The 22,695-nt window shown below is 40.0% G+C and overlaps 1 protein-coding gene across 1 annotated transcript; it reads left to right on the top strand.

The window, feature by feature from the left end:
• Positions 1 to 3,773: 3,773 nt before the first annotated feature.
• Positions 3,774 to 17,649, top strand: LOC118213217 (myosin heavy chain, fast skeletal muscle-like). The gene is made up of 41 exons (XM_035392014.1): positions 3,774 to 3,804; positions 4,775 to 4,811; positions 4,926 to 5,144; positions 5,258 to 5,401; positions 5,498 to 5,654; positions 5,751 to 5,778; positions 5,895 to 6,003; positions 6,161 to 6,253; positions 6,348 to 6,411; positions 6,527 to 6,625; positions 6,720 to 6,823; positions 6,914 to 7,052; positions 8,252 to 8,370; positions 8,528 to 8,677; positions 8,767 to 8,937; positions 9,030 to 9,336; positions 9,534 to 9,601; positions 9,700 to 9,787; positions 9,903 to 10,020; positions 10,105 to 10,228; positions 10,324 to 10,460; positions 11,066 to 11,321; positions 11,465 to 11,707; positions 11,791 to 11,967; positions 12,054 to 12,199; positions 12,284 to 12,374; positions 12,459 to 12,848; positions 12,945 to 13,071; positions 13,376 to 13,494; positions 13,591 to 13,787; positions 13,882 to 14,065; positions 14,169 to 14,334; positions 14,663 to 14,787; positions 15,058 to 15,366; positions 15,471 to 15,674; positions 15,773 to 15,898; positions 16,566 to 16,736; positions 16,852 to 16,956; positions 17,048 to 17,143; positions 17,278 to 17,409; positions 17,528 to 17,649. The coding sequence occupies exons 3-41, from the start codon at positions 4,938 to 4,940 to the stop codon at positions 17,546 to 17,548; spliced, it is 5,811 nt and encodes a 1,936-aa protein (XP_035247905.1). The 5' UTR covers positions 3,774 to 3,804; positions 4,775 to 4,811; positions 4,926 to 4,937; the 3' UTR covers positions 17,549 to 17,649.
• Positions 17,650 to 22,695: the final 5,046 nt, after the last annotated feature.

The raw sequence follows: 22,695 nt of genomic DNA, 5'->3' as shown, positions 1-22,695 counted from the left end.
GACACTCTTGGAGGAGGTGTGAGGGCCATGGCTGGCGTCTGTGTCAGAGGTGATGCGCAAGAAGCTGCAAGGCGTGGAGCATCTGTGACATCACAGGTCCATAGATGGAGCGTTTTCTGAATAATGTACTGACATTTATATCTTCAATGTGTGTCCTTTGGTAAGGAAAAACACACATTTCCACACACTTCCAAGCTACAGTTTAATAAAATATCATCTAATCTCTTGGGGCAAATGTGCCAGTAGGTAGTGTTTACTTGTCTATGTCCTCTCTAACTGAAAGAAGGTGTTGTTGCAAAACTGTAAGGCCATCTCTCACCATGGTCTGAATGTTTGGGCGTAGGCACATGGTGCCATCTCTCACTGTGTTCTGCTTGGTAGTGTCTGCATTACTCAAGAATGTTGTGCAGTGTAAACCTGCAATGCCATAAACTCCTCTGAAAAGGGTACTACTTGGCAAGCACGTTTTCAGCCATCATAAATTACACATTTAGCCCAGATGATGATACGTGCACATTTAAAATTCCCGAAGTTATTCCAAACAAATTATAAATATGCGTACACATGACATTTTTACCAGCCGTTAAGCTGTGTAACATATTTGTTCAGCCAAGTGCCAATCTTGGAAAGTGCCGTATCCAGTGTCAGGACCTCAGACTTGCTGTAAGTTTTATTTGCTTTACTCCAAATGCAGGGGTAAAATATTGTCAGTTCCTCTTTAAAGAGGAAACTGAAAATGATTAATTTATTTTATCTAAAGGTGTACTCTTTTGAAAGTAACTTCTAATGGAAGCATTATTTTCTGGGCGATAAAATCTAATTCGGAAGAAGTAAAAAAAAAAAAAAAGCCACACAACCACCTCTTCTGACTGCAATATTCATTTCTAATCACGGGTAAATAGTTTGAAATGTGTAAGATTCAGGAACATTTCCAAATTGTACACATTTTTACACTTGTATCAACCTACCTTATTCTCAGGTCTTGCTGCTACCCCCTTTCACAAAAAAACAAAAAAAACAAACAATGGCAGTAGAGTATCTGCTCACCAAATTATTATTTACACCTTTCATTGGTATGAAAAATATACTAAGAACAACTCCATTCATTTATGGTTTGCATTGTCCAGGATGATGAGTGAAGAGAAAGAACAAACATTTCCATGCTCTTGAAAATAACATCTTTTTCATGAATTAGTATAGCAGCAATCAAGAATAACATGGCAATTACAAGAGACAAGCAGATAGCGGAGGCTTTTCCTGTGGCAGGGTTGCATTGCTGTCTGTCAGACCAGAATTAGCCACTAAGCACTCCTTTATGACCATAGCCATTTGGCCATACATCATCTTGCCTACAGCTGGTGCAAAATGCACTGCTGAACATTTAACAAGCATTGGTAAAACAACATTAGTAAAAAAAAAAAAAAAATGGGTAAACAACAATTTCCTATGTTCAAGTAACCTGGAGAGGATGTTACATGGTTTGGTACAGCCCAGCTACTTATATTGATCATAATTCTATGTAATAGCAAAACATTTGACAAGTTTAGAACAACTCATGAAATACTCTTCTGCATTGGTAAATCAGAAAAAGAAAACTATACAGCTCAAATACATATTTTTTATTAACATACACTATACACTTTGATATTTGTATTCACTATTTTCTCTGGTGAACTGGAGACACTAAATTGACTGTAAGTGTGAGTGTGTGTGCGTGTTTACCATCCAATGGACCGGCTCCATGTCTAAGGGTTGTTCCTGCCATGTATTCTATCTCTGCCTATCCCAATGCATGCTGGGATAGGCTCCAGCTCCACCACAGCCCTGCATTGGCCAAGTGAGTACAAATAATGGATAGATGGATTTCTCCAGTACATTCCATGACAGGATGGATTTAATGACCATTAATCAAACATTTGCTAAAAACTAAATATAACAAAATGCTGCTGCCTACCTGATCTTCCACCTTCCAAATGTCACAACTTTTTGAACATTGTTCAATGGCTTCCAATGAATGCTCACATTCAATTCAAATCTTTTACACTGAAATGCCAAGAACTCTCGTACCGATCAACCCTTTTCTGCCCTCCTCCTTCAATAGCAAATACCCTAATGTTTCTGTTTAACTATGTTTACCACTAGAAAAAAAAGAACCCTTCTTACCTTTGCAGGTCCTGAACTTTCAAAGTTTTTTGATAAACTGCAAACCGTAAAAGACTTGCTTAAAAACCTGCTTAAAAATAATGGTCACTATCTAAATAAATATCACATGTACATACACATTTTTATAGACATTATTGTGGCATTTTAACATATCATTTCAGGTTGCTGACCTTATACGCCAGTTATAAGTGTTTTTGCATGTAGTTAGCTTAGCGATGGTTCTGCTGATGGGAAGTTCACTGTGTGAGGGGGGACTGAGGCAAGCAGACCCAGAGAGAACCCTAATAGTTCCCACCCTGCGTTACCAGGAAGACTTGTTACGCACTGCTCGTAGTGATGACTGGACCGTAATGCTCAATTCATATTCAAAGTCAAATGTTCTGAAAAAGAAACATGAAATAAACCTAAAAACAACTATTCACTGGCATTGAAATACAAAGCGTACGGATGTTTCCGACAGATCTGAAAATATACGTGAGAATCTCACCTTCAAGTTCACCCCAGATGACAGCTGGTGCCACCAGTTGAACAGTGATAAAAAAAATAACTACTCTTCAGTGATGACACAAACACAGGTCCTTAATAAAGAGGATTTCTGGGACATTATAGAGTAGTATTGCATACAGTGTCCCTTTAGACAAGAAGAGACAAACAAACAGTGAATTTCAAGAACAGTTTTATTTTTAAACAATTCAGAAAACAATAAAAATACATGGCATTTGTAACAGCTGCCAAGTTGTAAAACTTATTGACTGTGGAATGTGCCGTGAAATTTACAAGCTAAAAGAGGGTCATGGCAACACCAACATCTTCTATGTTTGCAGCACCACCATAAAGATACTGTCACATAAAAAACGTATGTGCTATAATATTATGAACTGGTGACACATTTCCTGTATACCTGTAGAGAACAAGTGCATCTAATTCATTAAGCAAAAAAAAAATAGATTTGGTGAAAGTCCCTGGTGAATATATATAATTGAAGTTGTGCTAAACTTGTGACAGAAGAAATAGTCTCAATGCTTGCAATTTGCTTAAAAGGACTATAATGAAATCCAAAACCTTTGAGTTACATATGCTGCTAGAGCTTGATGCTTGAGCCAAGTTCATACCACACTAATGTCCAAAACCAATCACCCCCCCCTCAAAAAAAGGGTTCTGTTAAAAACAGCATCAATCATGATGAGAAAACTCTATCAAAGCAACACTTCTAGAAAATAATATATTGAGATATAATTATATAAAATATATGCAAACTCCCATTAAAACTTTATAAAAAAACCTGCATTAAACCTATCTATCTATCTATCCAGAGACTGAAAATAATACATCTCAAACCATTGTTAATGCTATTATTTAATTAAGTTGTGTGTTGTAAGACAGTCAATGTAAAAATGGAAGTGCTTTCAAAATAATTTGTGATGTTTATTTCAGAAAAGACCACATCAAAAATAGCTATACTTGCTGGTTAAAGTACACAAATTCAAAACATTACCATAAATGAGTCAAACTTTTTGACAAATCCATAACTCGACCAGAGCTGTCCAAATTTAGCTCGTGCTTGGCTAGCACTTACAACCCAATATAAGCAGCAGCACAGAGGTGGTCACAACAGAGAAGGACATCCAGACCCAGCCCGTGGTGAGTCCCACACATCTCTCAACCTACGCTGTCAGAGCAGATCCCACGTAGTCATTTTACTGTCTTTATTTAATGCTGCAGGGCCTGCAGTTATGTTGATTGTGTGTGTGTGTGTGTGTGTGTGTACGTAGACTTATGTGCAGATTTTTAAAATGCATCTTAAATGTAATCACAATTTGCAAGACATTCAGTGATGTTTGCAAGGCATTCAGCAATGAAGCAGTGAACTGGGCATCCTAAATATGCCCTCACAGTTTTCCCCTAGTTATAAAATATTAGAAAAGTTGTGTGACATCATTTTTCATTGCTGACGCCTTTAAATGAATTCTGAATGAGCTTTATCTGGCTGGACACGCAAAAATGAAAATATTTCTCTAACGTTTTCAAACACCAAATTAGACATTCTTAATTTTTAATTAAGACATTTTTAATCATACCAAAATTGTGTCACTTAATTAGAGGGGCTAAAAGATAATAAAGTAATAATAATATCTGGATATGAGAGCATTAAATGTACAAACATGTTCATTAAAGATGAACTTTTTGTGGTTGGAGACAACAACTGTAAGTGAACCTAGCAGATAACAGGAATCTCATTGCTTAATATGCAATAATAATGCACAAGGAAAGTATAGGTCATTATTTCCTATCAATATGCAAATATTCTACAATCTAAGGATATATCTTTGGACAGCCGATTACATACATTTCATGAGTGGTCAAAAAAGTGATGAGAATCCTTACATAATAGTGAAATGTTATAAAATATGGGTATACAAAAATTATCAATTCAAATTATTATCAATTTAAAACTATTGCTTACTTCTCTTTTTACAGACATGGCAATTGGCAGCTGGAAATGTAATTCAATTATGAGAATCGATTAAATAATTTTAACATTACAACCTTTAAAGACACTAGCCTCACGATCTTTGATATGAGTTAACTTCACAAATGTAATGTTTTACAGCGTCCTGGAAAACTAAAGTGCTCTTGGGGTGAAAAAGGTAAGATAATTGGTGCTTTTCAATGAAAAAGTAAAATGGCCCAAAAAAATGTCCATTTATTTTCTGATGTGGGACTTAATGTTGACTGAACTGGCATACTCTGTACTACCACAGTGAGCAGCAACCATGAGTACCGACGCCGAAATGGCCGTTTACGGCAAGGCCGCCATCTACCTGCGGAAGCCGGAGAAGGAGAGAATTGAGGCACAGAGCAAACCTTTCGATGCCAAGACTGCCTGTTATGTGGCTGATACTAAGGAGCTGTACCTTAAAGGCACAATCCTGAGCAAAGAAGGGGGCAAAGTCACCGTCAAAGTCACTGACACTCAAGCAGTACGTCTTTCAACTATTGCAGAAAAAATATCCACTGAGCAATTTAAACATGCTTAACATTCTAAGGGTCTTGGCTGATTATCTCTGATCTGATGACATGACTTTTTTTTCAGACTGTAACAGTTAAGGAGGATGATGTCACCCCAATGAACCCCCCCAAGTTCGATAAAATTGAGGACATGGCCATGATGACTCACCTCAATGAAGCCTCTGTGCTGTATAACCTCAAAGAGCGTTATGCAGCATGGATGATCTACGTAAGTCATGCAAAACTGTTCACAATTCATGATTTGTATGTGTTATACTGTATCTGCAGGTTACCTTACAGTAAATGTGTTGCCTTCATGTTTCAGACCTACTCTGGGCTGTTCTGTGCCACGGTAAATCCCTACAAGTGGCTCCCAGTGTACGACCAAGAGGTTGTGGCAGCCTACAGAGGCAAAAAGCGCATGGAGGCCCCACCACACATCTTCTCTGTCTCAGACAATGCCTATCAGTTCATGCTCACTGGTAAGGGTGCACTTAAAATGGTCTGTGGACATGTTTTACTTGCATATTTACTGTAAGTACAAAGATTTGCTGAAAACATACACTTTGTTTTTGCAGATAGAGAAAATCAGTCTGTCCTGATTACGTAAGTATTTCCAGGAAACTTCTTTACTTGTACAAAAATAACTGCTCGTCTTGCATTGGATCTGGTTTAACAAGACTTCTCCAGACTGACCTGCTCTTGCCTTTCTTAATTCTCAGTGGAGAATCTGGTGCTGGAAAGACTGTGAACACCAAACGTGTCATCCAGTACTTTGCGACAATCGCAGTGGCAGGTGACAAAAAGAAAGAAGCAGCTAACAAAATGCAGGTGAGAAAATGTTTCGGTCATCTTTGAGCAACGCGTTGTTGAAAGAGGTAAATGTACATTATATTGAAAATAGCAGAATAAAGGCATTGAAAGTGCAGGAACATGCTGGAGTTGATCTCTTGTGACCTGTGTTCGTCAAATCCTTTGCCTTCTGCAGGGATCCCTGGAGGATCAGATCATTGCTGCTAACCCCCTGCTGGAAGCTTATGGAAATGCCAAGACTGTGAGGAATGACAACTCCTCTCGATTTGTAAGTGTGAAAGGAAACCATAAACCATTAGAGGGATTTCTTGGAATCTGTTGACAGTTCACCAATACTAATAGCACTGTACTCTTTCCAATAGGGTAAATTCATCAGAATTCATTTTGGCACATCTGGAAAACTGGCCAGTGCTGACATTGAGACTTGTGAGTTAAAAAAAATAAAATAAAATAAAATAAAATATCAGTTAATATTAACATGCATAGGTTATTTCTTTGGGAATGTTCATTTGATATGATTTTTTTAAAATTTCTTGGACAGATCTGCTGGAGAAGTCCAGAGTAACATTCCAGCTTCCAGATGAGAGAGGCTACCACATCTTTTACCAGATGATGACCAACCACAAACCTGAGCTGATTGGTGAGATTGCCTACATGAAACTTTATAAAATAATATGAGGGGAAAACATGGGGAAATGTCTGACTGATCTCAATCAACATTTGGTTTTTAACAGAAATGACGCTCATCACAACCAACCCCTACGATTTCCCCATGATCAGCCAGGGCCAGATCACAGTGGCCAGCATTGATGACAAGGAGGAGCTGGTGGCCACAGATGTGAGTGATTCACAGATCCTCCAGTGACTAAAGCTGATAATTAGTATTCGCTTTTTCTCTCTAATGTAAACCTCCATCTTGGTCATCTAGACTGCCATCGACATCTTGGGCTTCACCAATGATGAGAAAATGGGCATCTACAAGCTGACTGGTGCTGTGATTCACCATGGTAACATGAAGTTCAAACAGAAGCAGCGTGAGGAGCAGGCTGAACCTGATGGCACAGAGGGTGAGTCTATATTCTGCTTGGCAAGACTTATCTGCGTATTACACCTACTGCAGTTAAATTCATCATTTGATATCCATCCATCATTGTTTGTCATCATGAAACTTAAACTTCACACATTCAGAGTGTACAGTGAATATAGTTGAGTAGAGAATACAGTAGACAGTGCACACCTTTGTGGGGCCCTGGTCCTTAAAGTCACAGGCTTGGATAATCTGTTGTTAATTCTAACAACAGATTCTGTGTTCTGCATTGCAAAAAATCAATAGCACAGGGACACAAGGACTGCTTGACACTGAATTGTAATAGCCTGTCATATAGCACTGTGAGCAAGGTGGAATTAAAAACAGAGCTGTAATCATCGAATAGTATCCGAGCATAGGTGCAATGAACCTCTAGGTGCTGTAGGAAGCAATGAATACAGAGACATATAGCGTCTCATTCACAGAGGTCAAGGCAACAGGCCTGTAATCATTCAGCAGCTGACACTGCTGAATGGTTTCTAAGGCACAGCAGATTTATACCAGGCTGGTACCTCACAAAGTCTAAGAGACCAGTTAAAAATGACTGTAAGCACAGAGGCAAGTTCATTAGCAGACCTTGAAGAGAGCAGGTGCACAGAGGCTCAGGGCCGGCTTCAAAGAAGGTTCCTGAGCTCATGCAGCGGTATGATAAAAAATGGGGGTTCAGGGGATCTGTCACTGCTGTCCCCACCCATTTAACTACCTGATGATCCATCAAAATGACAGTAGAAGTCATGTAGGGTGCCTGGGAGCTTTCGGGCCCTTTGAATGCCGTGGGCTTTGGTTTATAATCTACCATCCCTGGTACCTTCGAAGCAAGTTGTCGGTTCAAATCCCGGCCAGGGCCTTTCTGTGTGATGTGTCTGCATGGGCTTCCTCCGGGTATCCGGTTTCCTCCCACAGTCCAATGACATGCAGTTTAGGTGAACTGGAGAGTCTAAATTCTCATTGATAGTTGTTGGCTAAAATGATTTGCCAGCTAACTCTAATACAAGGAGCAAATTCAAGTCTTAAATAAGAAACAAGGCTACAAAATGATAAAAATTCAAATTCATGAAATTCAGAAAGTATTCACCCCAATTGTATTCACCCCATCTGAGTTTCCCTTCACAAACACAACAAACTGAATACATTTATGATGCAGAAATATTGATTTATATTCATGCATTCTATTTCCAGAGGCTGACAAAATTGCTTATCTCCTGGGCTTGAACTCAGCTGATATGCTTAAGGCTCTGTGCTATCCCAGAGTGAAGGTCGGAAATGAGTTTGTCACCAAGGGGCAGACTGTACCACAGGTAGAGTATTTACACTTCAAGACACGTGTTCTTCAGTTTACTTGCATTTACTATACAAATTTAAAAATCCCATTTTCATAAATAAGGAACTGCTGAATTGCTTCAACATCCTTTGAGCACAGAAGTTATTCTTATAGTGTTTGTATTACTTTTACAGGTCAACAATTCAGTAATGGCTCTGGCCAAATCTATCTATGAGAGAATGTTCTTGTGGATGGTCATCCGCATCAACCAGATGTTGGACACAAAGCAGTCCAGACAGTTCTTCATCGGTGTGTTGGATATTGCTGGCTTTGAAATTTTTGATGTAAGTAATAAGTCATAAAAATGCAAAAATGATTTCCTTTAACATGCAATGTAATTAGTGCTGACTTGCATCATTATTTTCACTCAAAGTTCAACAGCATGGAACAGCTGTGCATCAACTTCACCAATGAGAAACTGCAACAGTTCTTCAACCACCACATGTTTGTGCTGGAACAAGAGGAGTACAAGAAAGAGGGAATTGAGTGGGAGTTCATTGACTTTGGTATGGATTTGGCTGCCTGCATTGAGCTCATCGAGAAGGTGAGGAAAGGTTGCTGACTGAAACCAGAAAAAAAGCTATATTCTGATGTGCATTTTGTTCACATGTTCATGACTTTATTCTATTTTAACAGCCAATGGGCATCTTCTCCATCCTTGAAGAGGAGTGTATGTTCCCCAAGGCTTCAGACACAACTTTCAAGAACAAACTGTATGACCAGCATCTTGGCAAGTCCAATGCCTTCCAGAAACCCAAGCCTGCCAAAGGCAAGGCTGAGGCCCACTTCTCCCTGGTGCACTACGCTGGCACTGTGGACTACAACATCTGTGGCTGGCTGGACAAGAACAAGGACCCCCTGAATGACTCTGTTGTGCAGCTGTACCAGAAGTCCTCAGTTAAACTGTTGTCTCTCCTGTATGCAGCCACCCCTGGGGCTGAGGGTAAGAAGAGAGAAAGCAATGTCACCATGAGCTTAACTTTTAAACATGTGACCATTAAAATGAATTAATAATATGATTAATAATCCATGAAATTATGATTAAGTTTTTATCCTAGCTCATTTTAACTTAATATATCAATATACAAATAATATGAAAAATATGAAATACGAAAAATATGAAACTGCCTATTTTCTCAGAGAGCGGTGCCAAAAAGGGAGGCAAGAAGAAGGGTGGTTCCATGCAGACTGTGTCCTCTCAGTTCAGGGTAAGTTTGTATGGCTTTATAAAACAGTAGGAAGTCAGAAAAATACTGCTGCAATATTATGGCATGAACTGACCTCCATTTATTGTATCATGGTGCAGGAGAACTTGGGCAAGCTGATGACCAACTTGAGAAGCACACATCCTCACTTTGTGCGTTGCCTGATTCCCAATGAGTCTAAAACACCAGGTACTGTTTCAACAGTCCACGACTTTGAAGTGTAAAGTGTTTGAATTTAATTTTCAAGTAAACAGCCCATATACACTCAAAAACGTGTAACTCATCACACTGAATACCTCCACAGGTCTCATGGAGAACTTCCTTGTTATCCACCAACTGAGGTGTAATGGTGTCCTGGAAGGTATCAGAATCTGCAGAAAGGGTTTCCCCAGCAGAATTCTCTATGGTGACTTCAAGCAGAGGTGATTCAGAGTCCCATCACAGCCTCATGTTTTTACTTTGTAACAATATCTAAGAATCTGACAACTTCAATCCACCTTTCACAGGTACAAGGTACTGAATGCCAGTGTTATCCCAGAAGGGCAGTTCATTGACAACAAGAAAGCTTCTGAGAAGCTCTTGGGATCTATCGATGTTGATCACACTCAGTACAAATTTGGGCACACTAAGGTAAAGAAACTAATTTGTTGTAAATAAACATGATTCCGACTGCTTCTAAACATTCAAAGAATATAACTGGAGAGCTTAACTGAAAATCCTTGTAGGTGTTCTTCAAAGCTGGGCTTCTGGGTACCCTGGAGGAGATGCGAGATGAGAAACTGGCTACTCTGGTGACCATGACTCAGGCTCTATGCCGTGGTTACCTCATGAGAAAGGAGTTTGTGAAGATGATGGAAAGGAGGCAAGTAAAAACCAATAATAACGTCAGAAGCAGATGTGTGTTACTTTAAATACTTGTAACTTATTCTGGGTAATGAATAATATCTCAGAATATGGTGACTTGGTGACCCCTATTTTTCCATTTCAGCACTTTTCCAACTTATTCTGGAAGAAATCTTAATTTGTCCAATACTATAGTCTGGCCAAAAATGGGTAATCAGGTTGAAATTGCAATTGTTGTTGGTTCTCATTGCATTATATACACAATACTACAGGGAATCTGGTCACCGTATCTCGACATCACCAAATAACTACATTGCATGACATTTTCTAATACACCTACTTTTACCCTTCACAATCCTCTGAACAGACACTAGTCAAACCAAGAAAAAACAAAAATATAAAATCTGAATTTGCAAGAGTTGTTTTTCTCTTTTCTACTGTGACGGCCCTCCCCACTCTGTCTGTGTTGCTCTGTGTTCTGCTTGCTCTCCCTGCAGGAGGCTGGTGGGTGGAGCTCTGCAACACTTGTGTTGCTTGGTGTTTTCATTGTTACTACTGAAGTAAGTTGAGTGACTATAATTGAATGACTAACATAACCTTCCGTGCTATGTGTTCATTACACAGAGAGTCGATTTTCACAATCCAGTACAACATCCGCTCATTCATGAATGTGAAACATTGGCCATGGATGAAGGTGTACTTCAAGATCAAGCCACTGCTGAAGAGTGCTGAAGCTGAGAAGGAAATGGCCCAAATGAAGGAGGACTTTGCAAAATGCAAGGAAGATCTTGCCAAGGCAGAAGCTAGAAAGAAGGAGCTTGAAGAGAAAATGGTTTCTCTGCTGCAAGAAAAGAATGACCTGCAGCTTCAAGTAGCATCTGTGAGTGCTAGTGTTTACCCTTAGCACACATACAATATGACTACTGTATGTGTTATTGTTAATCAGTGTATTACCACCAACACTTTAAAGGTACAGGGAAAGCTATTTCTCACACTTACAAATTCTCTTTCATTATAATCCAGGAATCTGAAGGTCTTATAGATGCTGAGGAGCGATGCGAGGGACTCATCAAAAGCAAGATTCAGCTTGAAGCAAAACTCAAGGAAACATCTGAGAGACTGGAAGATGAGGAGGAAATCAATGCTGAGCTCACTGCAAAGAAGAGGAAACTAGAGGATGAGTGCTCTGAGCTGAAGAAAGACATTGATGACTTGGAGCTCACCTTGGCTAAAGTAGAAAAGGAGAAACATGCCACAGAAAACAAGGTTTCAGATTAAATGTCTAATCAAAAATGGTAAATTCAGCACCCAAACTATCATCCTGTACTAATTCTGTGAACTATTTATAGGTGAAAAATCTGACTGAAGAGATGGCCTCTCAGGATGAGAGCATTGGCAAGCTGAGCAAGGAGAAGAAAGCCCTCCAAGAGGCACACCAGCAGACCCTGGATGATCTGCAGGCAGAGGAAGACAAAGTCAACACTCTGTCCAAAGCCAAGACCAAGCTCGAGCAACAAGTCGATGATGTGAGTTTGGGTTTTGATGTTTGGTGTTTGATATAATAATTGTGATTTTAATTCTTAAATCTTGACTGTGTATTTTAATATTTTAGCTTGAAGGCTCTCTGGAACAAGAGAAGAAACTTCGCATGGATCTTGAGAGAGCTAAGAGAAAGCTTGAGGGTGATCTGAAACTGGCTCAGGAATCCGTAATGGATCTGGAGAATGACAAACAGCAGTCAGAGGAGAAACTCAAGAAGTAAGAAGTGATTCTCCTAAACAATTTGTTTTAGAAGGAAGTCTGAGAGCATCTCTACATATTGAAAGTATTTGTGCTTCACAGGAAGGACTTTGAGACCAGCCAGCTCCTCAGCAAGATAGAGGATGAACAAACCTTGGGTGCTCAGCTTCAAAAGAAGATTAAGGAGCTTCAGGTATATGATTAGTAGTCCCTTAGATTCATTGCATATTATCTCATTTTATTGTATAACATACCACGTAACCCTTTCAATCTATAGGCTCGCATTGAGGAGCTGGAGGAGGAAATCGAGGCTGAGCGTGCTGCTCGGGCTAAGGTTGAGAAACAGAGAGCTGATCTCTCCAGGGAACTTGAGGAGATCAGTGAGAGGCTAGAGGAAGCTGGAGGTGCAACTGCTGCTCAGATTGAGATGAACAAGAAGCGTGAAGCTGAGTTCCAGAAGCTGCGTCGTGATCTTGAAGAGTCCACCCTGCAGCATGAAGCAACTGCTGCCGCTCTTCGCAAGAAGCAGGCCGACAGCGTGGCTGAACTGGGAGAACAAATCGACAACCTTCAGCGAGTTAAGCAGAAGCTGGAGAAGGAGAAGAGCGAATATAAAATGGAAATTGATGACCTTTCAAGCAACATGGAGGCTATTGCTAAAACTAAGGTCAGTGACCTTCTGATGACTGTGTTCATGAATATTAAAATAATGAGAAATATTTTAACAGATCAAATAAAAGCTGAAAATAATTCTTATTAACAGGGAAACCTGGAGAAGTTGTGTCGCACTCTTGAGGATCAACTCAGTGAAGTCAAGTCTAAATATGATGAAAACGTGCGCCAGTTAAATGACTTTGGTGCACAGAAAGCCAGACTGCTGACAGAAAACGGTAAAGAGAAGTGTCATGGTGTTTGAGTTTGTCTTCAAAATCTAAAAAACACTTCAGTGGAATATATTGCACAATAGCGAGTTATCTGTAGGAAACTCTCAATTTTAAAATAAATAAAAGAACTTCTATCCTCCCAAGTCAGTTTAAAATGTAATCGATACCATGATAAATAAATATATAATAAATATTTTGTGTTGTGATACTAATTGCTCGTAATTTCATAACAGCAAACATAGTTTTTATTTCAATTTTCATTCAAAGAGAAATACAGAGGAATACATTGTACTTTACTCTGTGCACTCAGGTGAATTTGGCCGACAGTTGGAAGAGAAGGAAGCCCTGGTGTCGCAGCTAACAAGAGGCAAACAGGCTTTCACTCAGCAAATTGAGGAGCTGAAGAGACAACATGAGGAGGAGGTTAAGGTAATATATTATACTTCTTACACTACCTGTTGATAAGTGAAGATAGATTTGCCCTAAGGTGACTGGATTTACGCTAACATCTTCTATCTTCCACAGGCTAAAAATGCCCTGGCCCATGGGTTGCAGTCCGCCCGCCACGACTGTGACCTGCTGAGGGAGCAATATGAGGAGGAGCAGGAGGCCAAGGCTGAGCTTCAGCGTGGAATGTCCAAGGCCAACAGCGAGGTGGCTCAGTGGAGATCCAAATATGAGACTGATGCCATCCAGCGCACTGAGGAGCTGGAGGAGGCCAAGTAATTTCACAATTTACGCATCAATACTTACTACCATGGATGTGTGACTCACATCAGAAATCTTACAACTTTTAATTGATATCACTTCCATCAGGAAAAAGCTGGCCCAGCGTCTGCAAGAGGCTGAGGAGCAAATTGAGGCTGTGAACTCCAAGTGTGCCTCTCTGGAGAAGACCAAGCAGAGACTGCAGGGAGAAGTGGAAGACCTCATGATTGATGTGGAGAGGGCAAATGCCCAGGCCGCCAACCTTGACAAGAAGCAGAGGAACTTTGACAAGGTAATGTAATAGCTTGCATGGACTTCTCATCCTTTTTGATTCTTTGAGAGTAAAAATGAAGGTGTAATATTGAATCAAAGTAACATTAAGTCATTTCCTCTAGGTTCTGGCAGAATCGAAGCAGAAGTTTGAGGAAAGCCAGGCAGAGCTGGAAGGAGCTCAGAAAGAGGCCCGTTCTCTCAGCACTGAGCTCTTCAAGATGAAGAACTCCTATGAAGAAGCTCTGGATCACCTGGAGACCCTGAAGCGAGAGAACAAGAACTTGCAACGTATGTTTGAGTCAAAAGGATGAGAAAAATATTGTGTTCCCTAGATGAAATCCACAAAATGTAAAAAAAAGAGCTTCAGGAACCAATTCAATTAAGAAGTCCAAAAGCAAACACTATGTTAAAGGAAATATTACATAAATAGTTTTGCAAGTGTAACAAGGTGGCTCAGGATTTCAGAATATATTTAAAGGTTTACCTGTTCAATCAGATAGTTGTTTCAAATAGTTACATGCACATTATCATACTACTACCTTAAGATGAGGGTATTGATAATAATATCAGACAGGACTGTATTGTGGTGCTGAAGGCCTTTTATTTGTGTCTGCAGAGGAGATTTCAGACCTAACCGAGCAGATCGGTGAGACAGGAAAAGCCATCCATGAGCTGGAGAAGGCAAAGAAGACTGTGGAGACGGAGAAGGCAGAGATCCAGACTGCACTGGAAGAGGCAGAGGTATACTTCATAAACAATGCTTCATAACCATCATGTCATAAACATCAATTCATAACCATCAACAGAAATAATCTATATCACTTCAATTTGTCTTTAGTGAATTGCTGTTAGTGTATTAGTGAAGATTTGTTTGTGTGTTTTTTCAGTGCTACATATTTCACTTGTATTTCCTCCCATGCTTACATTTAAAATGAGCCTTTTCTAAAAACCTTGATTTAACAAAGTAAAACTCTCAACAGTAGGTCTAAAATGTGTTATATTCACTTGCAGGGAACTCTGGAGCATGAAGAGTCCAAGATTCTCCGTGTCCAGCTGGAGTTGAACCAGATAAAGGGTGAAATTGACAGGAAACTTTCAGAGAAGGATGAGGAGATGGAACAGGTCAAGAGGAACAGCCAGAGGGTGATTGAGACCATGCAGAGCACTCTCGACTCCGAGGTCAGAAGCAGGAATGATGCTCTGAGGGTGAAAAAGAAGATGGAGGGAGATCTCAATGAGATGGAAATTCAGCTGAGCCATGCTAATCGCCAGGCCGCTGAATCCCAGAAACAACTGAGGAACGTGCAAGGACAGCTGAAGGTAACATATTCTTAACCTGATTTTTGCACAGTCATTTGTCAGCTTCAAATGACTGTGAAGAATTCCCCAAGTACTCATTAAGTCTGGTTTATATAAAATTTTAGGATGCCCAATTGCACCTTGATGATGCGGTCAGAGGTCAGGAGGACCTGAAGGAGCAGGCTGCCATGGTGGAGCGCAGGAACACACTGATGCTGGCTGAGATTGAGGAGCTCAGGGCTGCTCTGGAGCAGACAGAGAGAGGCCGCAAAGTGGCAGAGCAGGAGCTGGTGGATGCCAGTGAGCGCGTGGGTCTGCTGCACTCCCAGGTACTTATGAAAGGTTATTCTGAACACAGTCTGTTTCACAAGCTCACCTGCTTAAAGCAGAATGCACCTTAATGCGCATTGCATCTGTCTCTGCCTAGAATACAAGCCTTCTGAACACCAAGAAGAAGCTGGAAGGCGACTATGTTCAGCTCCAGAGTGAAGTGGACGACACCCTCCAGGAAGCAAGGAATGCAGAGGAGAAGGCCAAGAAAGCCATCACTGACGTGAGTCACAGCACACAATATAGTAAAGGCAATGAAATGGATCCGCAGTCTGACTGAGTTTTTCTCAATTTATTGATAGCCAGTTAACTCACATCATCTATTATTGGCTAAGACACACATCATCTGCCTCTGCTGGCTGTCAGTGGGGCCCAAAAAATATATACAGTGTTAGTTCTGGCGTGTGGTGCAGCAACAGCGAAGACATCCCCGCCTGCAATCTATAATCAAGCTGTGAACTCCTGCCAGACCACTCCAGCCTATGAGCACCAATCAGGGCAACATAATTTTCTGCATTTTCTACCAAAAGCACAACTGTTTGATTTGTATCTCAGCACACCTAATTCTGAGTGCTGACATTTTCTTATGGCTTCAGTACCCCTGACGATGCTACAAGTAATATATCCTGAAAGCCATTTGCTTCTTGAAACACTGTATTCCCATTCCCACTACATTCTCTCTTTAACAAACTATGACACTTAACTTTATGTTGTATGTTTAAGTGTTCACGACTTCATTGAAGACATGTACACATAGCAAACCATCATTCCTGAGTAAAATTACATTCAGTTTTAGTTATTCTTTGCCTACAATTTTGTAAGCACTCTGGATTAGAGCATCTGCTACCTGTCTAAATGTAATTTAAATGTAACTCCCTGGAACATCCTAGGCTGCCATGATGGCAGAGGAGCTAAAGAAGGAGCAGGACACCAGCGCTCACCTGGAGAGGATGAAGAAGAACCTGGAGGTCACTGTCAAGGACCTGCAGCACCGTCTTGATGAGGCAGAGAACCTGGCCATGAAGGGTGGGAAGAAGCAGCTCCAGAAACTGGAATCAAGGGTAAACTATCAATTGTTCTGAGACAATATAGGATGAAGCTTTCTTTGTGTAAAACATGTATCCCAAGTGCTTCTGTAATGACATCGACTCAGTAAAATGTAATTCTCATTTAAAGGTTCGTGAGCTGGAGGCCGAGGTTGAAAATGAGCAGAAACGTGGTGCCGATGCTGTTAAAGGTGTCCGTAAATATGAGAGGAGAGTCAAGGAGCTCACCTACCAGGTATGAAAAAGTTTCCTTTTGTAGCAGTGAAGGATTGTCCAGTTGTTGGTCTGACAGGATAATAAAAAAAAACTTCTTTTACTGTTTTTAGACTGAGGAAGACAAGAAGAATGTTGCCAGGCTGCAGGATCTGGTGGACAAACTTCAGCTGAAAGTCAAGTCCTACAAGAGACAGTCTGAGGAATCGGTGAGTCTCATTTTCATGACAAACTGCTTTTGAAAAGAAACTTCAGGCTGTACAATAACTAATCTTCAGTCAGTTGAGGGAAGAGAACAAATTTCAGTTTTAAAACAATGAAAAAATGTCTGATTCCCTTGCAGGAAGAACAAGCCAATACCCACCTGTCCAAGTTGAGGAAGGTCCAGCATGAGCTGGAAGAAGCTGAAGAGCGTGCTGACATTGCTGAATCTCAGGTCAACAAGATGAGAGCCAAGAGCCGTGACAGTGGCAAAGTGAGTTAGTTTGTTATTTAAATCCATCTCAGGTGAACTTGTTACACTTACGATATCAGATAAATATATGTTTGCAATGTACCTCATTTATTGATATTTTCCTCTCTGTTTTTTAAAGGGCAAGGAAGCAGCTGAATAAACAAGATGAATCTCATCAACAAAGACTCTTGAAAATTCATATAATATGAATGGCATCATGAAAGACTTTGTTTGCACTGAATAAAAATATCAAAAACATCATGACTTTTTTTTAGTTTTTATTCAAATAGCATGCCATGACATGGTTGATTTGGTGATGTAAATATCAACGGAACTGTCTTTGTGAACTGAGCCCAATAATGGTACGCATGACTTGAGGGAAGGCCACCCCACAGCACCACACATGCCAACAGTTAAGCGCTTTTTTAAGCATGTAAAGCTGCCAACCAAAACCTTTCAGAAGGGCCCTCAGATATCTCCCTTTCTAAGAACATACATTTGTGAAGATGCCAAATCTGGCCAATCCTTGCTCATTCAGGGGGCTGTTCTATTTAAGGCTCCACATATGAAGATAATAGAGACTTGGAAAATTGAGACTTTTAAATGAAGCAGGGCAGCTGTACCATTCACTATACCAAAATAGTTTAGTTTATTTTCATAATTTAGGAACAAATGTAGTGCCACAAATGCAAATAAATCTAGGCAAACAAAAAAAAAAAAATACTTAAACGATTAAGTCGTTCTCCTTTATTTTGCAATGTAACACTGAGAGTCACAAATGTAAAACAGGGTAAAACTATAGACTTCCTGGATCAGCGACTCATTGACCATAGGTGTGCAACAACTGAGCAAAATGTGAGCAGTGTGCATTGGGGTCTCTCGGTATCTCCAAATCAATCCAAAACAGCCAAATTGTGCTGTAGGGGTCTAAAAACCTACCCAAAACCTCTCCGAAAGTGTATAAAATGCTTTCCCCCATTATAAAGCATTTAAATGAGACCATTTTTCATTAGAATCCCATTAGAGATGTTAGAACAGGAACAAATGACATAATGCAAAAGCATTATAACATACATTGGTAAACACGCCTAAATATGTAATCATACCCTCCTGTTCTTCAATAAAATACCAGTTTTATTCCATGGATGCCCATGGATGACAACAAATGTTAAAACTGAAATATTTCAAACAATAATATTACATACTGAGGAGGATATATAAATTATTGTCTATGTTGTGAGTCCAAAACATACGTCTATGGTCCAAAACAGCGAAGCTCTCCATTAAAGTGAATGAGAAATATCATACTTTTGAAGGCAAATGGTATGATGGTAGTTTGAAACTAGATTGTGAAAAGATGTTTAATTTTTTTAGACAAATCTTCAGTAAATAAATAATCTTCCCCTATATAAAGTATATGGAGTGACAAGGCCTACAAATTGGCACTGGTCAGTATGGCCTAACTGCTTTGTAGAAAATATCCTATTAGCCAAAATCAATCAGCTGACCTGGTAAAGGTTTGGTATGAATGTAATGAAATATCCCCATTTGGGCTGTATTTTATTGCATTCCAGGTAGCTGTGACAAAGGAGAGAGAGATAGCCAGCTCATACAACTGCACAAATCAAACTATCTCAGGGATCGAATGAACTTTCCAGAGGTATGGTCTGTAAGAATATTAATAGAAACTTTTGATGAATTTGTTATTTCAGTTGATAGGCTCTCTGACTTACCCTGCTGTAGTTCAGTTGGCAAGGTAAGTAATATGATGCAGTTAATTAAAAATTATGCTAGCTGAAACAGTACAGAGTTACGCTGAATTCAAGTGCTATTATTAATAGCCAGCTAGCAAGCAACATGAACAGGAGAAGTTGCCAGATACAGATTCAAAACTTTTGATTCCACATTTTAATCAAGCAAGCTCAAGTTCAGGTTGGCTGAATTTTGGGCTATTTGGGCTTTGGTGTGATGGCTGTTCAAGTATCAGAAGCATTCAAAAAAAACATTGTAGACTTGACAAACTGTTTATTGAAAGCATTTAAGTTCATGCTTGCAGGAAACTGACAACTGATGCAACTGACCCAAACATATCACATATAATGTTGACCTTGTAGTAACTAGAAGGGGAGGACTCTTTTAAAGCAAAATTCTCATCAACTTTAAACCATGATTCAGTAAGACATAATGCATCCAGATTGTAATCAGTATTTTGTGTAGGAATATAATATTTAGCATACCACATTTCAGAATAATATTATTACAGGAAGAAGCAACAATGTACTGTTTTGAAACAATGTCTTTGTTATGGCAAATGCCACAGTATTTAGTTTATTTGATTATGGGGAATAGACACACTGAATAAGGTGAAGCCTGGTCTACAGTTTTATGAAACTAGCAGATATTTGCATGCAGGACAATATATCTGTGGCCTGGCCTTTGCTCTGATGTGTCATTTTATAGAATTCAGAATATGAGCAATATTACTGAATAAAAAGCACCGGGTATGGGTGAGCTGCACACTGACTTAGAATTACTGTCGAACATCATTTGTGCCACCGTGGATTGCTGACGTTGAGATTTAACCTGCACTTTCCAATTTGCCTCCATCGCACTGGCACCAGGAATGCAGTCGACTATTGCCAATGTTTTAAGAACTCTCACATCTCCAACAGTTAACAGCTTTCTTAGGTTCCCGGGACCTCATTTATAAAATGCTTGTATGTATGGATTTGAGCCCAAATTCAATAGATTTGAGCTTACGTGAAAACTGACGCACAGTTTGAGATTTATGAAACTTGTAGCTGACAAGTGAAAACGTTCTCATGCGCATGCCAACTCTTGAGACTGCACACAAACGTTTCCTTGTGGTTGTGCAGCTGTTCTGCAGGCTCAACACATTTTTTTTAGGCATGAGAATATTTGCCAATGGAGATGTATAGGCTATTAGTTCACACTCGTGTCAGATTTATTTTTGTTGCAAGCACCGCGAGATGCAATGTTGAGGGCCATTAACTAGGCTATTGCAGCCATAGACATAGGCTTGGGGGGAGATGGGGAGATATGTCGGGCTGTTGGAACCAATTGCGGACTGGACGGTTGGGGGTTGGGGGGCTGTCAAAACTGTTCATGGACTCGGGGGGAGGGGGGGGGTGCGGGTTGGGGTATAAGGAATTTTAAAAAATTAACAGTGGACACAGAAATTCATTTCAAACTAGAGGTCAAATTTAATTTATATTTCCTGGTTGGGACCAAATCATTTTACTAATAATTTAAAAAAGGGACATTCTGGTCCAAAACTAGGCATCTATCACCCCCTAGTGATAGATGCCTACACACCCTAGCTTGTGAGACTTTAAGTTTGACTTTGTGAGACTAGGTGGCCCAGGCCAGCAGTCTGTGAAATGAAAGCTATACTTATGATTGCAAATTGTGCAGTGTGCAAAGCTTTATGAAAAATAGAACAGTCTAATAATAATAATAATAATAATAATAATACTTTTCTAGATTTAAAACTTTAAATCATATGTAAATTTAAATATACATTGACGGATATACACAAATGCTACGTATATAATTGAGAGCTATATTGAGAGTGAGCAACAGAAGGCTTGTATTGATGGCTGTGAATGACAACTCCACTGAAATTAATAACTAACAAATATTAAGCTATGCAATACTGAAACATCTAAAATTAACACTGCTGTACACTATCAGGTATAATACACAAAACCCGACAATAAGGGTATTTGTGACTGAACATGGTTAAAGGGGGGATCAATGAACTTTTAAAAAATATTTTTTGTTTTTCATTTGTTCTGAAACCATGAGATCAGAACTACAAAATGGGGTATCACCTAGATAATGGATGGATGTGCACTGATCTGTACAAATGCTTCAGTATTTGTTAATACGCATTTTTTCTTTTTCACAAACACCTCATGCTTTGAATATGAAACCAAAAATGGAGCATCGCGTAGTTCTGGTAGGCCACGAGAGTCAAGCGCTCCGGGTGAATCAACTGATGGCTCAGCTGAGTGATGTTCGCCTATCACAGTACATCCACTTAACAGGGCGGTCTATTTAAACAGCCTCCCTCTACTCATTCGGCTGCTCCTCCTGCATGCAAGCTGCTGCACGCTGCTTTGTAAATCCCCTCCACCACCCCAGCTCCATCCCTATGTGTCAAGAATTTGCATTTCTCCATTCCTATGTGTTAAGATTTTGTATTGCTCCATCCCTATGTGTTAAGAAATTGCATTGCTCCATCCCTATGTGTTAAGAGCTTGCTTTGCTGCTGGATCTGTTCTGTGTGTACCCCTCTAGGGGGGTTTGGCTGCTGGCCTCCCGGCCTTATCCAAGGCGGGCTGCGTGGTTGGCGGGAGAGCTCCAGAACAGAGCCATACCGCCAAACATAACTGTATTGTCTTTATTGTCAATAAATATCTACTTTGATGACAGTGGTCCTGACAGAAATAAGTTTTCAATTTACATGTGTATTTTTTGCGATAAGATATTCTCAAATGTAAAATTGGCTTGTGCAGTGTTGAATCTGCATTTGCGGTTTGTGAGTTTCCCTTTTTATTTTTAAACTTTTCTCTCGCAGCTTGTGTACTCCGATCCACACACAAATACACTGTACCAGTCCTCAAACAGAGGCTGCATGGGGGATGAGGTTTCCATTGTTGACCTGGAGGATATAGAGATCACGGACCGGGTTGGGGGGATTGCAGTCGCAAAGGGCATCTATGGTTTTGGCCTATAATATTAGGCCGACACTAAAATAGATTCCAGGACAACTAACTGATTTCCAGGATATTTCGGCAATTTTCTCATTTAACATAAAAAGTACAGATTTTTCAGGACGTGTGGGAACTCTGTAAAGGACATGGCTGGTGTTATTTTATATTGGTGCATCTGAGGGGATTCTTACAAGTGCATCACGTTTAACAGAAGAAAAAACAAGTTTAAAAAACAAGTATGAAAGCTCAAGTTCGGCTGTTTTCATTTGCGAGTTAAGCATAACGGTACACTTTAAAAACTAGAAGCTTTGTGCCATTGTTGTCAATCATTTTAACAGCTGGCGGAAGGGATGCCCCCCCCCCAACAGCTGGCAGAAGTTCCCCCCTCCTCGGTTCCATGGTCCTTCATCAGCTTTCCCGCAGTAAGGAAATACTGCATTGTTTTTTATTGTGCCGTATAGTGTTGTTGGCGTGTCATGTCAGCGAGCGGGCTCTGTCAGGCTCGGGCTTAAAATTTGGCTAGTCGGGCTGGTTCTGGTCTGGTCGTAAAGACGGCAGGCTCGGGCCT

This window comes from Anguilla anguilla, chromosome 14, assembly GCF_013347855.1.
Source record: "Anguilla anguilla isolate fAngAng1 chromosome 14, fAngAng1.pri, whole genome shotgun sequence".
Lineage (NCBI taxonomy): Eukaryota > Metazoa > Chordata > Actinopteri > Anguilliformes > Anguillidae > Anguilla > Anguilla anguilla.
This window is presented reverse-complemented; position numbering and strand designations above follow the sequence as displayed.